The sequence below is a fragment of the Branchiostoma floridae genome, chromosome 13 (assembly GCF_000003815.2).
Source record: "Branchiostoma floridae strain S238N-H82 chromosome 13, Bfl_VNyyK, whole genome shotgun sequence".
Classification (NCBI taxonomy): Eukaryota; Metazoa; Chordata; class Leptocardii; order Amphioxiformes; family Branchiostomatidae; genus Branchiostoma; species Branchiostoma floridae.
This window is the reverse complement of record NC_049991.1, coordinates 12,817,123-12,833,975: the sequence shown is the minus strand read 5'-3', so window position 1 is coordinate 12,833,975 and position 16,853 is coordinate 12,817,123. Positions and strand designations below refer to the sequence as shown.

General features: G+C 39.2%; 2 protein-coding genes across 7 annotated transcripts in view; one reads left to right on the top strand and one right to left on the bottom strand.

The window, feature by feature from the left end:
- Positions 1-45: 45 nt before the first annotated feature.
- On the top strand, positions 46-3,512 carry LOC118429145 (glutamate formimidoyltransferase-like). Of its 2 annotated transcripts, none has more exons than XM_035839558.1 (5): positions 46-184; positions 892-1,019; positions 1,228-1,342; positions 1,622-1,810; positions 2,487-3,512. In XM_035839558.1, exons 1-5 carry the CDS (start codon positions 70-72, stop codon positions 2,960-2,962), a joined length of 1,023 nt encoding a protein of 340 aa, XP_035695451.1. In that variant the 5' UTR covers positions 46-69; the 3' UTR covers positions 2,963-3,512. The 2 variants fall into 2 exon arrangements, with proteins under 2 accessions (XP_035695451.1, XP_035695450.1); XM_035839557.1 differs by having other exon boundaries at positions 46-187.
- Positions 3,092-16,853, bottom strand: part of LOC118429146 (L-xylulose reductase-like) — a 20,294-nt gene continuing 6,532 nt past the window's right edge. Inside the window, exons 1-8 of one of the 5 annotated variants that reach the window (XM_035839562.1) lie at positions 11,169-11,228; positions 5,313-5,410; positions 4,947-5,101; positions 4,797-4,839; positions 4,308-4,407; positions 4,107-4,171; positions 3,711-3,831; positions 3,092-3,226 (exon numbers count right to left, since the gene is read on the bottom strand). In XM_035839562.1, the coding sequence (XP_035695455.1) occupies positions 3,123-3,226; positions 3,711-3,831; positions 4,107-4,171; positions 4,308-4,407; positions 4,797-4,839; positions 4,947-5,101; positions 5,313-5,410; positions 11,169-11,220 (738 nt within the window). In that variant the 5' untranslated portion in view covers positions 11,221-11,228 and the 3' untranslated portion in view covers positions 3,092-3,122. Of the gene's footprint in view, positions 3,227-3,710; positions 3,832-4,106; positions 4,172-4,307; positions 4,408-4,796; positions 4,840-4,946; positions 5,102-5,312; positions 5,411-5,591; positions 7,039-7,293; positions 7,415-7,791; positions 7,857-8,128; positions 8,229-10,200; positions 10,244-10,462; positions 10,618-10,884; positions 10,983-11,168; positions 11,232-16,853 lie in introns of those variants that run through there. The other 4 variants (XM_035839561.1, XM_035839559.1, XM_035839560.1 and 1 more) reach the window with 4 other exon arrangements.

The window sequence follows — 16,853 nt, the reverse complement described above, 5'->3', positions numbered from 1 at the left end:
CAAACTTGGTGATCTTCGGTTGGGAGTTGTTTGGCCAAATTGGGGGTAATAATTGCTCAAATAAATACAATGACAAGGCGGCTGGTAGGATGTTTGATGAACATCTCCGAGGGGCGGAGTAAGGAAACAGTGGAGGCCATTGCCATGTCAGCACTGCGGGTGAATGACAAGACAGACCGAGATGGTGGTAGGATCCCGAACAAAGTTGTAGCCAAGTGTTACTATAAACTAAGCTGTATGTATGCTACATATCATATGTGTCGTGTGCAGGTTTCCTCTTGTAGTTTAAATCACCACCGGTAACCACAAAAGATGCTTCAGGCCGCTCTCACCTTTTACAGTTTTGAAAACGTTTTGAAAAACCCATTGTTTCACAATATTGAAGCAAGGAGGTTAAAAAACACCTTGATTGAAGTTATGCCACATAATATGCATGACCTGGGTAGTGGTTTGCTGCAAGGGTGCAAAGTTTAAAAATATATTACAAAAGCTTAAAGTTAAGACCAAGGTAGATTTGAGGCAAATAATAGTGTTACAATAATCGTTTTTGAGTCAGTCATAAGTCTTTGTAAAACAGAGAAAACAAGGAGTTCGCGGAAAAGCCTGGGCCCAGCAGCCTATCCTTTTCAGGGCCCCGATTGTATGCATGGAGGTTTGACCCCTAATGGAAATTTTAGAAGCTAAACCATGCTTAACTCCCTATGCGTATACTCTTGGGGCCCAAAAAGGGTAGCCTGGCTAGCCTGGGCCCAGGCTTTTCCACGAACCCGAAAATGAATTGATACTGTACACTCTGGTATCAGTATTTCTTACACACATACTGCTATTATTCTTCCAGACCTGTCTGATATATGTGGCATAACTCATTACTTTTCTCTCTGACTGTCGAAGGGTGTCGAGCCTCTGTGCTGAACATTTTCTCGGACCATGACTACAACAGGTCAGTCCTGACCATTGCATCCACAGTGGAGGATATAGGTGAGGCTGTGTTCCAAGCCTGCACATCTGCCTACCAACATGTGAGTATAGTCATCACTCTTGCATTGAAAGGAAATCTTAGAATATGTATCTAGAATCTTAACATTTATGTAATAAATTGTCAGTGTTCTTACATACCAGAAACAGTGGATAGTCTACCCAAGGTAACAGTTGCCAGTGTTAAAAAGTAAACTTAGACTATGATAAAACTCAGAAATGGACTTATAAGTTATTCTTTTGCCCACACAGATAGATCTGAGCAGGCATGAGGGAGGGCATCCGAGACTGGGGTCAGTGGACCTGGTACCCCTCCACCCTCTGTCTACAGGAGTCACCCTGCAGGAGTGTGGGGAGATTGCAATTGGTGTGTATACAATTTTATTACTTGTTCAAGATGATGATGTGATTGCAACCTAGCTATGGAAGCTGCATTTTGTAAGGGGATTGATAATAGTATTGTCCTCTGTCAGAAGCTCACCTTCATGCAGAGTGAGATCAAAGGGCTGTGTACCTGAATTAAAATACCAGTATCTGTACCTGTAAAATTGTTTAGGTACAGGTACAGGTCCAGACCTAAACATTTGTGTACCTGTCTTTGTATTGAAACTTCAATTCACAAGTGCTTGCTTTTTCGCTTATACAGGTGTGGCTCACAGGTTAGCCTCTACTGTCAAGGGAAGTGCCTCTTTTCTCTTTGGCCATGCTGACCGGCCGTTGTGCCGGCCGCTTGCCCAGCGCAGGAGGGAAGTGGGTTGGTTCTCAACTGGTATTGCCTTTGAGGAACTTAAACAAGACGTTGGAGAGAAACCTTCAAGCCGGTATGGCATAACAGGTTGGTGAGCTAAGAGTTTGCATAAAGGAAAATATATCTTCAAATGCCAATAAGGAAATCTAGTTATATTAGGCCATCATAGTTTGAGCTCAGATTTTCTCTCATTTACTAAAATAATAGCTATCATTATCAGGGTTGGACAAGTTTTCTAAAATACACTTGTCCTATTGGACAAGTACATAAAAAATTTACTTGCCCAAACCAATCTTTCACTTGCCCGAAATTTTAATTAAAAACATTTTTCTAATACCCGGTAGTATGTAACCTCACTCCCAGCAATAGAATTCTTTTATCATTGGCACTATTTTTATGTGTTGACTAAAGCTCGATTCCATGATTGCAAAAAGTAGTAAGTAATATCAAAATCTCACTCATAGAAAGAATCTTACTTGCCCGATCGGACAAGTAGGGTAGGATATGCACTTGCCCAATCAGCACATTCACTTGCCCGGGACAATCGGGCTAGTGGATTTGTCCAACCCTGATTATCAACCTTTCACTAGTAATAATTGCTACTGTGTTTGTGCTACCTATAATAGTGTTGTTTTTCTTAGTTTTGATATGTGTTACATAATAGATAGCCTTCTCTGTGTATGTCTTGATTGCTCATTTGTGCATAACCAACGTTATTGTTTCCATTCAACATAATGTCTCATCTGTTCACATTTCTTGGCAGCTATTGGAGCCATACCTTACATGATGGTCATAAATGTCACCATTGACACTCAGGACCTGAAGTTTGGGCAGCAAATTGTGAGGTCCATCAGAGGAAGGACACCAGGTGGCCTTCCTGGTGTTCAGGCAATGGCATTTAGTCACCAGGGGCAAGTGGAGATAGCTTGTAACATCATGAGTATTCCTCATGAAGGACAATCAATCATTTCTCACTCTAATTTAGGAGATGGTCGCAGAACTGAAGAAAGTAATATTTATGGGAGTGATGATGAGTTGTACAGGTATGGTGAGGGGGTGTACACCCCTCCCTCTGTGGTAGAGAGACGTATACAGGAGCTAGCTGCTGAAGGAGGGGTAAGGACTGTTGGGAGTAATGTGGTGGGGTTCACCCCGCACGGAGCATGTCAGCTCGCCGAACAGGCACTCAACACAGGACAGGCCATGCATTGGAGGACAAGAACACAGACTACAATGTAGTCAGCAAGGAACGTTTCAGAAGCTGGTATACATTAAGCAATGCCATGATGTAAAACCGGACTGATCAAAACTTCGAAATGAAGTCAGATAAAGTTAGGACATTACATTTCTCCTAGTCAAATGAAAAAAAGCTGACCACTTCAAAGAAGTGATTTTCTTATTAGGAGGTGAGGAAGCCGCCCTCTATAGGCAGGTGTGTCCCATTCACCATGGCTGCCTTGTCACTCAGCAGGTACAGGATGGCATTGACCACGTCATCAACCTCTGTGGTGAGAGTAAACAACAGCATGCAGTCATAAGACTAGTGATTCTTATACATGTATATGTTTGTACATTATTACGTAGCATCTTAAGATTTGCATATGATGCTACATACAAGGCTAGGGATACAGATGTAACATGTAAGATACTAAGAATATATATTCTTTTAAAAAGCTTCAGTTTTTTGCAAACTGAAGAAATCTTCATTTATGTGGAAACTTTTAAGATGTCACCTTTATAATACAACTGCAATAGATAAATCAGAGAAATAAAATCAAGGTATATCTTTAATTTAGTGATTTTCACTGTTACAATCAAAGTACATGTATATGCTTCTCAAACCTGGCCATTGTTAAATGCCTGTCATCTTTGCTGTATTTTAAATCAGCCCTGTTGTTTATACCGAATGTTGCAACTGCAGAGTATAAAAGTCATAAGGGTGAGAGTCTTTAGTCACATTTCTGAGTGGAAAAGCTGACTAACTCACCTACTAACTTGCCCAGTGGTATCCTGGCCAGTATGGGGCCTGCCTTGGCAGGGTCACCATAGCCAATCTTTCTTGTCATGTCTGTCAACACTACAGTGGGGTTAACTGTGTTCACACGGATCTGGGAATAAGCATGTCATTTTATCATTATGCTATGATATTCCGAGAATCCTCTTTAATCACAATGTCCAGGAAAAAATTCTGATTGTTTTTCAAAGTGGTAAGTCTGAGTATTAAATGTTGGAGGGCACTTTCGACTCACTACTAGAGCTCCTAGTATTTGACCAAGGTCAACTATACATGTAGCTCCTTGGTTTCATATAGGGGGTCAATCCGTCTGAAAATTCAGCAAATTGGTATTGCATCATGTTGAGACTTAGTTTTGATTTTACCTACCTTGTGTGGCCCAAGCTCCAGGGCCATCACTTTACTCATGACGTCCAAGGCTCCTTTGGAAGCACCTATATGTATAAACAATTTAGGCAAGAAGATGTACTGAAAAACTCTTTTTATTACACGTTATCAGCAATGGAATTGAAATTTACATTGAGAGACATTTTCTAAAACAAGAAACTAAAAATGGTACTGAATACCCACAGTATGAAGTATGCTCTTTTAATACACTTTTTGAGACCAGGCTCGACAAATTGACGATGGAGCCCCCTGTTCCCCGCTCCACCATTCCTTTGGCAACAATCTGAGAAAGGTAACAGAAATAATGTTGCTCTAGAAAGTGTGTAAAATTATACTAGTTTTTATTTTATCTAGGCATATTGAAAGAATGTTCTAAAAAGTTTCATCAAGCATTTTAAACAACTATACTTAGAGCTTCTAGCTATACTTACTTCGGTTCAATACAAAACTATTTCCTACAATAACTTGCCAAGAGTCTACATGGACTGCATATTCTCTACTTTCTGTGCAGATCTTAACTTACTGTTTGGCAAAACGGGGGGATTATCTTGGTGTAGGTTAACCTTATCCCTGCTACTTAACCCCACTAACCAATAATGAAGTGGTATCCAAATAATAAGGTTCAAGTCATGTACATGACCTACATGTATGTCTGTATTTCTAGCAACTGACCTGTGAAACTTGTAAGACAGCTCTCACATTGGTGTTCATGACCCTATACAGGAGGAACAAAGCAGTGATATGATAACAAATCTGTTGTAATAGACAAAAACCAGCTATCTGTGTTAACCCTTGTGATGGTTTATGAATTCTGTGTCTCACTTGTCAAAAGCATCCAAAGTGACATCCAGGAATGGCTGCAGTATTATGATCCCCGCATTGTTGACTAATAGGTCAATGGGCCCAACAGACTCAACCGCTGCCTTTGTTGCTTCTGGGTCTCCAAGGTCACATTGAACAGGTTGGATACCTGGGTACTGATGATAAAGAACAAACTATTAGATGTGTGTGTAATGTGTGTAAACTTTAGAAAGATAATCTATATGAACGTCACACTTAAAATTACTTAACTTCAAGTTCCACCATCTAAGTTTGATACCATATTCAATCCAACATGTATATGACCATGTCTACATTATGAAATTTGAAGAGGAGCTACTGATCAAAACTGATTCGTATTACACAGACCTCTTGTACCAGACTGTCCAGGTCTTCCTGTGTCCTACTGAGAGCAAACACTTCAGCACCACACTTAACCAGGGCCTTGGCTGTGTCACGGCCAATGCCTGTGGGGACAATGCTAATAATGTTATATATTACACACACCTGATTGGAGCTGGTTGTAAGAGTTAATTTACTACATTAACTTTAGACACATGCAAACTCTCTTGAGCTCACACCGAGAAGTTTTTAGATCTAGTAAATCACCACTTGTCACACTAACATAAACCCTAAACAAAAACTCACCTTTCCCTGCACCAGTCACCAAGGCCCTTTTGCCATCGAATCTCACCTCCATAGCTTGGAAAATGGATGATGTGTAAACTAAGATATTTGAACTTTGATCAGCGGTCTCGGATCACGTGAGACAAGTTCATGATCTGCTGACTTACCCACTAGGACATTGAACTGTGTGCCCAACGTTGCAACAACAATGCTCGAGGGGAATTCTGATTTGGTTTCTATCCATAAGCTTAATAAAAACACACTAATCAGCTATGCAATCGATAGAACAATGCACTTCCAAACAAAAGTTGCTAGGGGCCGACAAAGTACTCACCTCTTACACATCATACCTTTAAGCTGCAAATCATCAAAAACCGTCTATCCTTACAATCTACAATCAACAATTAGTATTTAAAGAATAACATAATCCGTGGTCCTTGTGGTTACGACATCCAGCAAAATGCAGTACAAAATCCACTTTTCTTGTCTTGGGAGTTAGTGCTTACTTGATCAAGTTGATGTGATATGAAAAGGTGACCATCAAAATGTTGGATTAGTAAGTTGTTGCATGTCAAATAATGGCGAAAATAACAGATACTTCCTGTTATCTATTTGCCAATAATCACAGTGCTGAGACCTTATTATGCAATTGCACGTTTGTTACACGTTAATCACCATAATTATGACAAAGTTTGCCACAAAGCATGTCCATGGACAAAGTTTGCCACAAAGCATGTCCATGGAAGATAATTGTCAATTTTATTCTGTCACCATCGCAATGCATAAATGATAGCAACTAAACCCTCCATATATAAACACAAGTTCCTAGTAGCAAGTAGAGTATGGAAACAATGAGATTGGAAGTGGACATGCACATAATATTTTACCAATTCTCGCGTTTTTACAGACGACTCTTTGACGTTTTAGAATCAGAAAATATACTTGTATGGTGTCCTACACTCCATGCTCAATAACAATGACAATGTCAATAAAATCTCGTGGATGAAGTCGTAAAATTATTCCATATACTTTCATAGAACTTATTAATTAGCAATTAGAGTTTAACAAACTTACTGTATTCATAAACCTCGTAATGTGTTGCCAAATTCTGTCATTCCTGGTATGAGCTACGTTACACCATGTTACATATTCCATCCGACTAGCATATGGCTAAATGTATGAACTAAATGTAAGTTCTTAAGTTGGTTACAGCAGCAAATAGTCTCGGGGGGTTCTTGATATTGGAGTTAATGTTGATTATACTCAAACTTTAAACTTAACGTCCTTACACAAAGCAAGTTAAAGACTTAAAACTCAAGTGTACACGAAAACTAGGCCTTTGTCAACAACAAATGTGAGACCCTTCAGGAGGTGAGGAAGCCCCCATCTATGGGCAGAGACGCTCCATTCACCATGGCTGCCTTGTCACTCAGCAGGTACAGGATGGCATGCACCACGTCATCAACCTCTGTAGTTTGAGTTAACAACAACGACAACATGTATTCATAAGGCTAATAATCATGTAGCCTTCATTTTCAAATATAGAGTTGCTGTGCTACCAATAAAACAGTCTGTACAATTGTTTATCAAACAATCATATGTACTGCATTTACCTTTTCTCTGATGTGACACCAAATGTTGTAAGTGCAGAGAATAGAAGTCAGAAGGGTGAGGGTTAAGTTTGTCTGTTTTGTCCCATCGGAAAAGCTACTATTCAACTCACCTACAAACTTGCCCAAAGGTATCCTGGAGAGGAAGGGTCCTGCCTTGTCAGGGTCATCGTAGCCAATCTTTCTCATCATGTTTGTCATCACAATACCGGGGTTAACTGTGTTCACACGGATCTGGGGGGGAAAGATTTGATATTAGTACATGAGTATCCATGTCAGGTTTGTTAAATTTCATTACTATATGGTGTAAAAGATCTAACCTGCTTTTTCTTCAAAATGTTGAACAGTACGAGTATATTCAAACCACTACTGCTTGACAAGAGTCGCATGTCCGTAAAGGATAATTGATCGAAGATGTTACATTTGTTAAGCAACCATATAACCTACTTGTTTTGATGTGTGTGGTCAGTCATTCTGAGAAAGCCTGTAATCAGCTGCTAATCCAGTGGGTCAGTATCATGTCGGGTCAAAAGTTTGATATATCTATCGGCTTAAATATCTATAAAACACATATTAGTATTACTTTTTCTAATATTTGCTTGTTTACCTACCTTGTGTGGCCCAAGCTCCAGAGCCATCACTTTACTCATGATGTCCAATGCTCCTTTGGAAGCACCTATTGGACATTTAAGCAAAACATATTCAAAAAGTGAGCTATTTTTCTCACCCCGGAAACTTTCCCCATGGATGAATCCTCCACGGAATGCTTATCTAAGGTCCTCGGGAAAACCTGTCTTGGCTGCCGAGCAAATTCTCTCCTGACCCTGAATGAAAGTCTGGTTTCCGGCTAATACTTTTCTAAGGACACATTATCCACAAATTGAATTAGAATTTACATAATGAGTGCCATTTACTAAGCCAGAAACTGTTGAGGGTACTCAGACTCACAGTATGTAGTACACGCTTTCGCTGAAATTTTGGATGCCAGACTTGACACATTAACAATAGAGCCTCCTGTGCCCCGCTCCACCATTCCTTTGGCAATTATCTGGGAAATGGAAAATAAGCAATATTGCACTGCATATCATTATCTTGTTAAATATTACCAGAACTAATTTAGACAGACATTGGGAAAAGTCGAGGCTGATGTTTTTTTTTATGTCTATTGTGTCTAAATAGAATTAGTATCACCAACTTGACGTTATTATATTTCAGCCATACCATAGGTATGGTGAAATATATTGTATTCGTAATGTTTCTTTCTTTCTCCTGTCAAATCTTCAAATCGATTCAACTCCGTCGTTCCTGGACCGAATTACTTGAAATTTGGCACAAGGGTAGAGTGGGTCAATACCCAGGTGCTTTTTTCTCATTTTTTTCATATCCTCCTTTAAAATGATTTTATTCATGTTTTTTGCAATTTTTATGTACATTATGCCCCCTGTTCCCTGGTATTACAGCCGAATGACCTAAAATTTGGTACAGAGGTGCCTTGATCATATGCCCACAAAATTCCAAAAACAATTTTGGCATACGGTACAGCAAAATGCTTAATTTTGGCATTTTTTGCCATTTTTTGCCCCAGAAATGACATTTTTTGGCTCCTATAACCCCATTTTACAACCAAATGACCTGAAATTTGGTATAGGAGTGCCGTCTACATATGCGCACATGAATTCATTTACACCTTCGGCATACGGTACAACAAAATGCTTAATTTTGGAATTTTTTGGCTATTGTTTGACCAAAAACGTACGCTTTTGGCTCCTGTTCCCTGGTCTTGTAACCAAATGACCTACATTTTGGTAAATAGGTGCACTAGATATTCATTCAAATGAACCATGTATAATTTCTGGCATAAACCACTTCAAAATGATATATTTGTGGACTTTTTTGGTAATTCTCCACTGGCCAGAGGGTCAACGACCTCAAGGTCGTTGACCTCTCCCACCTGAAGACAGCATGTGCACATGTCTACATATACTAGTAACTTGATTAAAGAGGCAACCAATCACGTAGCCTGAGTCAACATCTCGAAGGGGATTGGCAGCCAATCAGTGAGCCCGGTGTTATCTGGATGAGCCCATTCTGGCACAGAGGGGGTACATATTTTTTAAATTTATCTTTGGACTGTTGATTATATAATGTCTCTCAGTGGGAGTATTTTTGAACTGGACTATTTTGCAATTTTACATGGGGTGTACTGGAAGAGTCCATTCTTGCATGGAGGGGGGCATTTTTTTAAAAGTTGTTTATGGACTTTGGTGATTTGATATGTCAAAGTGTTTCAGTGTGGTTATTTTTTGACTGGTCAACTTTGCAATTTTACATAGGTTGTGCTGGAAGAGTCGATCCTTACATGGGGGGATTTTTAAAATCCATTTTTGGGACTTTGGTGATTACGTCCAAGTCCAATTTTAGCGGATGTATTTTTGGACTGCACCACTTTACATAGGGGCATCGCAAGAAGAGTCCATTCTTGCATGGGGATGTTTTCAAATTTAGTTTTAGAAAGGTGATAATTCAATATTCCATTTTTAGTGGAAGTGTTTTTGGACTGGTCTATTTTACCTTTTCATGCCTTTTTTGCTTAGTTCAACCTTGACCATGTTTTCAGTGAGAGTATTTCTGGACTGGTCTATTGTGCAAATTCACATGGGGTGCACTGGAAGAGTCCATTCTTGCACTAGGAATTTTGTAAGATTCATTTTTGGGTGTCATTAAGTGTCATTAGTGGAAGTGACTTTTAAACAAAAGTGTTCGATTTTTGCACATGGGTGATTTTGGAATAGTCTGTTGTTGCATGGGGAGGGAGATGGCTGAAATATGCTGCGTTTGCTCTCAAGCAAATGTCGGCCTTTCTAGTTCTTAGATGTGATACAAAACTTATTTTCTGCATTAACATTTATACGCTTAGTGATACTGTGAATAGACGTTTCTCAGCACAACATCGAAATTAATTCATTGGAGTGGAGAAAAGAAGCTGATTAAGTTACAAAGTACAGAACTTAGCAGCTGACCTGAGAAACTTGCAAGACAGCTCTCACATTGACGTTCATGACCCTGTTGGAAAACAAAACAGTGATATGGCATCAAATCATAGCCTAGGTACCATCCTTTTCCAGCCGGGGCTCCTTGTACTCGCTACCCTGGACAGCGAGTGCAAGGAGCCCCGGTTTAAGGAAAAAGATTGTAGGATTGGATCTATGGCTAATATAACCATGCCGTAGAAAAATTGTAACCATCTGTTTACATCTAAACATTTCTAGGACTTAGCCTTACGTGTCAAAAGTATCCAATGTAACATCCAGGAAAGCCTGCGGTATATTGATCCCCGCGTTGTTGACCAATAGGTCGATAGGCCCAACAGACTCCACTGCTGCCTTTGTGGCTACTGGGTCTCCAAGGTCACATTGAACAGGGCGGATACCTGGGTACTAAGCACAAATCACATATAGAATATTGTCATCATCATCACGGTCGATATATCGTCGGAGTTATACCGCCCCCTTATGGGGTGACATACCCTTTCGTTAGCTAATAGTACAAGAGATATTGTAAGGTGTTTAACGTCAAGGACAATCTACAGCTACATGGTGCTGCACACCAAAAGAATAACCATAGTTCCTTACATGTACATGGACCGTATCTACATTTTTAATTTTCAGTAGAAGCTACTGAGAACTGATCTGTATCAGACTGACCTCTTGTACCAGACTGTCCAGGTCTTCCTGTGTCCTACTGAGAACGAACACTTCAGCCCCACACTTAACCAGGGCCTTGGCTGTGTCACGACCGATGCCTGTGAGGATTGCAAACAATGGTATGTATTAGACACACCTGATTGGAGCCGTCGAAGTTCACGTACAACCAAGGACGTCCTTGGTACAACCTAGCTAGACAAAGACGTGCAAGCTCTCTTGACGAGCTCACACCGAGGAGGTTTAAGTTCTTCTAGGAAATCACCGTTGTCACGTTAAAAACTCACCTTTCCCCGCACCAGTCACCAAGGCCCTCTTGCCATCGAAGTGAACCTCCATAGTTTGGAAAATGGCCGCTGAGTAAACTTATATATTTGAACTTTCTCAGCGGTCGCGAGGTCACGTATATCAAGTTCAAGACCTGCTGACTTACCCACTAGGGCATCACACTGTTTGCCCAACGCTGCAGCAAAAATGCTGGAGGAGAGTTCTGAAACCTCATACTTTCTGATTTGGTTCCTATCCATAAGTTTGATAAAAACATACTGACCATCTATGCAATCGGTTAGAACAATACACTCCAAACAAAAGTTGCTAGGGGCCGACAAAGTACTCACATCTTATACATCATACCTTTAAGCTGCAAATCATGAAAAACCGTCTATCCTTACAATCTGCAATATAATCATTAGTATCTAAAGAATACATAATCTGTGGGCCTTGTGATTACGACAGCCAGCAAAATGCAGTACAAAATCCACTTTCTTGTCTTGGGATATAGTGCTTACTTCATATGAAAAAGTGACCATCAAAATGTTGGATTAATGAATGAATGAATGAAGACCTTTATTGTACATTCATACCCACTGGGTTTAGTACAGGTCACAACAAATGATACAACATGATATAATGATACAATGAATCTACACTACTCAAGGATCGTATTCTACTGCGTACATTCGGCTTCTTCTCGTTTCTTTGTGATATTGAAAATGTAAGAACAGATATGCTTTATAAGTAAAGGCTTGTCTAGATTCATAAGGAATATAAATTTGTCTATATTACTTAGTTGTATGAAGTGGGGGAACATGGATTCTATTAGTCTGTAGAGTTCAGCTCTCTCTTTCTTGTACAAACTACATTCTACTACAAAATGATGTTCGTCTTCTAACTTATCTAGACTGCAGTATCTACATATTCGTTGTTCTAGAGGAGTGCGGTTATGTCTTCCGGTTTCGATGTGTAATTTGTGGCAACTGACTCGTAGTTTTGTGACGGCCGTCCTGTGCCGAATATTGTCAATATCCAGGTATTGTTCCACATTATAAGTGGACTTGAACAGTCTGTAAGACCTCAATTTGTTTTTAGCGGATCCACCTTTGTTGTCATTGTGTATCTCTCTTAGAAAAGTTTGAAAATAAATGTCTTTCAGACGCTGATTGATAGAATTGATAATTTGAGACGAATTTGTATTGTGCTGTAGAGGACAATGCCATACATAACCATAGCCGCATTCCTCCAGTGACTGGCGAACTCCTGACGCCCAACACTTGGCTCCAGCCTTGTCTAAATCTATCTGGCAAGAAAGAGCGTCTGACTGGAAACTGTCTGGTGGTACTTTCTGGCGAAGTCTAATTAAGTGTTTAATAGCATTTAGGGAGGCTTCCAAATGAATGGGGAACCTCCCTAACTCGGCTCTAGCGGCGAGGCCACTTGTGGATCTTGGCACGTGTAGGGTTTGCTTACAGAATTTTAGATGTATTGTTTCAATAGGACAGGATTTGGGGCTTTTAACAGAACCCCAGATTTCCGATCCATAGAGAATTATGGGCTTAACACATGTATCAAAAAGTTTGTTTCTGACAGACAAAGGAGCATCGGCTTTGTCTAGGGATTGATTTATCCCGAATAAAGCTTTCAGACCCTTACTGTACAAGTGTTTGTTGTTCGCCTTGAAAGTACCCGCAGAATTGACAACAATACCTAAATAACAATAGTTTGTCACTATTTCAACAGGATTGTTCTTATACATGAAATACACATCTTTTGGTATACGACCACCCTTAGTGAAAACAATTATTTTTGTTTTCCTAAGGTTCACATTTAGGTGCCATGTTTGACAGTATTCTTCTAGTCTATTCAAAGAACATTGTAGACCTTGTTTGGATTCAGAGAAAAGAACTAAATCATCTGCATACAATAGACAAGAGACACGCTTACTGTACATAGTTGGGGGGTTACAAATATCATTATCAAAGACAGATGTAATATCACTTAAAAATAAATTGAATAAAGTTGGGCTTAAATTACAACCCTGTCTGACACCACAGTTTGTGACAAAAGGTTCAGTCAGACCTTGACTGTATTTCACACGATTTGTAGTTTTTGAATACATGTCTTTGATAGTTCGAAGAAAGTTGCCCTGTATACCTAACTTGTTTAATTTGTAAAGGAGGCCATTTCTCCAGACGGAGTCGAACGCTTTACTAAAATCTACGAAACATGCAAAGAGACGGGAATTTTTACTTAGATACTTGCTAACTAATGTACTTAACACAAAAAGATTATCTGTAGTTCTAAAGTTCTTCCTAAACCCTGCCTGATGGGGTTTGAAAAGACTATTGTTTTCGGCATAACTAACTAAGCGATTGTTTAATATAGAGGAGAATAGTTTACCTAAGCAGCTAATTATGGAAATTCCGCGGTAGTTGTCTGGGAGAGATGGGTCGCCGGATTTGTGAATTGGAACAATGTGGCTAAGGGACCATTCCTGTGGGTAATACCCGTTTTGCAGACAATTGTTAAAAAGTTGCAGGAGTGGCGTTTGAAGTACCGATTTACCAAATTTCAACATTTCATTTAAGATCAAATCATTTCCACTCGATTTATTGTTCTTGAGGTTTGAAATGGCATTATATAATTCTTCTGAAGTTATAGGGGAATCTAGAACAGATGGATTAGTAGCGGAGGACGACGGATTTAGTTGATCGTTCTCCGGAATTGGAGAGTCGTTTGTACCATTATTAGGGAGTTTGTCTAAATTACTAAAATGTTCAAACCACTCTTCTTCTGAGATTTGATTATTTTCTTGCGTTTTCGTCGGTTTTAGCTTATTAACTAAGTTCCAAAAGGCGCCTGGATTTTTGTCTTTGAGGGAAGACAATTGGGTCATGATTTGTTTGTGAAAGTCTGTTTTCTTCTTTTTTATCAGTTTTTTAAATTCTTTTTTTCTTTTGAAATATCTTCCCCTTATGTCGGAGTTAAATGGTTGTTTGGATAGTAAATATGCTAGGTTCTTTATTTCACGTTTTATTTCGTTACAACTCTTGTCAAACCATTGTTTATTTTGTCGTAGCTGCGGGTGTTTCTTATGTTTAGTTATCTGTACTGATAGGGATTTGAAACCAACGTCTCTCAGGATTGAACTAAATTCTGAAACAAAGGCTTCTATTTCTCCATTAGATTTTGTGTCCTTCGTATTTTGTGATGAGAGTGAATTCAGTCTATCGATAAAATGAGATTGAGAAAGGATGTGGTTGAATTTCTGTGCAGATTTATCATCCCAATGAAATCGTTTTGGAGCGGGATTTCTTTTACGCTTTTGTTGTTTTTCATGCTGGTTTTGATGGTCTGTGTTTGATTTAATGAAGACTGATATCAGGCAGTGATCTGAAAAGACAGTTAGCGGATGAATTTGAAATAATAAAATGTTTTGCAGAAACGATTGGCTGGAAATTATGTAGTCGACCGTGCTACTACCGTTTGGTTGGTGACAGGTATAGTTACCTTGCAGGTCCCCAGCCACCCTACCATTTAATATTCTGAGGTCTGCTTGTATGCAAAGCTCACTCAAAAGCCGGCCAAACTTGTTTGGAGGTGACTTATCCATATATTGCCTATCACTAACTTGGTTCGAGGAGCTGGCGGGAAAACCGTCGATGTTAATTTCGCTATCCACGTAATCACGTAGGTTACCAATACGCGCATTTAGATCTCCCCCTAATAAGACGAACCCCTCTGAACTATATCTACTTATTTCCTCTTCTAGAATGTCTAATATATGGTTATCGGCATTTTTATGAGTAGAAGAAGCGCTTGGGCTTAGGTAAACTGAACATATGAAAAGATCTTTCGTAAGTCCTAAGACGTTACGGTCTATCTTTACCCAGAGGGCATCAGTCGACTTAGAAGGTACTTTTTTGACATGATTTTTGAATTTGTTTTTATAGAAAAATATAATTCCCCCTGATGAACGTTTCGCTCGTTTGCTTTTTGTTCTGAATAGATGAAAATAACTATAGTTAGCGATGTTGATTTTTGTGTTTTGAGTGCTCCATGTTTCAAGTAACGAAAAGAAGTCGAATTTGCGAATTTCGTCTAAAAACTCTACATCTTCTAATTTAGAACCTAGGCCGTGAACATTCCAGGCGGCGAAGCATTTGCTTCCGCCATTGAACATTTTCATCAATGAGATTTTCAAGAGAGTTGCGTCTTTACCTTAATCATCAAAATACTTTAACTCATGAGAGTGACGAGATCTAAAATGTCATAGCTAAAATGTTAAGCTGAACCAATGATAAAACTCCGTTACTTTATATATACTCATATATACGGTGAATTATGCATAATAATCGTACTAAGCACTAAGTAAAATACAGTGCATATCAACTATATGTACATGATAAAACTATTCTACGATACTGTAGCTGAGACAATTGATGGGCACAATTTGGTAGACATAGTAATGATAGCCCCGAATTTTCGTTACTAATTGAAAAAGGTCAAGAATATCACTAGAAAGTTCCTACCACATGTTATTGGTAACCATTGGTGGCCACATCATGGCAGGGTGCCAAGGCCAAGGAGGAGAGTTCATCCGTGAATGTGGGCCGGGTACTTGGACGTTTGGCTGCATGTCAAACGATGGCGAAAATAACAGATAATTTCTGTTACTGTATCTGTTTGCCAAAAATCACAGTGCTGAGTCCTATTCATATTGTTTTCATAAAAGTGGCCGAATATTTGATTCACAATTCAGGGGCACTCCAATAAAGCTAGACCTTATTATGCAATTGCACGTTTGTTACATGTTAATCACCATAATTACGACAAAGTTTGCCACGAAGCATGGCCATGGAAGATCATTGTCAATTTTATTCTCCATTTAAAAACACCCATTCTGTCATCATCGCAATGCATTTAAGATAGCAACTAAACCCTCCTTATATAAACACTGGAAAGTTACTAGTAGCAAGTAGAGCATGGAAACAATGAGATTGGAAGTGGACACGCACATCATATTCTACCAATTCTCACGTTTTTACAGACGACTCTTTGACGATTTAGAATCAGAAACATATACTTTGGTGTCCTACACTCCATGCTCAATAACGACAAGGTCAATGAAATCTCTTGGAGTGAAGTCGTAAAATTATTCAAAATACTTTTATAGAACTAAGCAATTAGAATTAAGCAACCTTTTACTGTATTCAGAAACCTCATTCCTTGTATGAGCTAAGTTACATCATGTCACATATTCCATCCGAATAGCATATGGCTTCATTGTGACTAAATGTATGGTTTTAAAAAAGTTATTAAGTTGGTTACAGGAGCAACTAGTCTCGGGGGAGTTCTTGATATTGGAGTTAATCTTGATTATACTCAAAATTTAAACTTAACGTCCTCAAACAATGCAAGCTAAAGACTTAAAACTGAAGTGTACACGAAAACTAGGCCTTTGTCAACGTCTTAGTGCAAGCATGAGTCACAACAAATGTGTCACAGCCAATACCTGTGAGGATTGCAAACAATGGTATGTATTAGACACACCTGATTGGAGCTGTAGAAGTTCACGTACAACCTAAACAAAGACATGCAAACTCTCTTGAGTTCACACCGAGGAGGTCTAAGATGTAGTAAATCACCACTGGTCACACTAACATAAAACCCCAAATATAAACTCACCTTTTCCT

Coding starts and splice junctions, on each gene's coding strand:
- LOC118429145 (XM_035839557.1), top strand. CDS start 70: ATGACAAGGCGGCTGGTAGGATGTTTGATGAACATCTCCGAGGGGCGG. Junction 1,343..1,621: donor GTGTGGGGAGATTGCAATTG/GTGTGTATACAA, acceptor TCGCTTATACAG/GTGTGGCTCACAGGTTAGCC. Junction 1,811..2,486: donor AAGCCGGTATGGCATAACAG/GTTGGTGAGCTA, acceptor ATTTCTTGGCAG/CTATTGGAGCCATACCTTAC.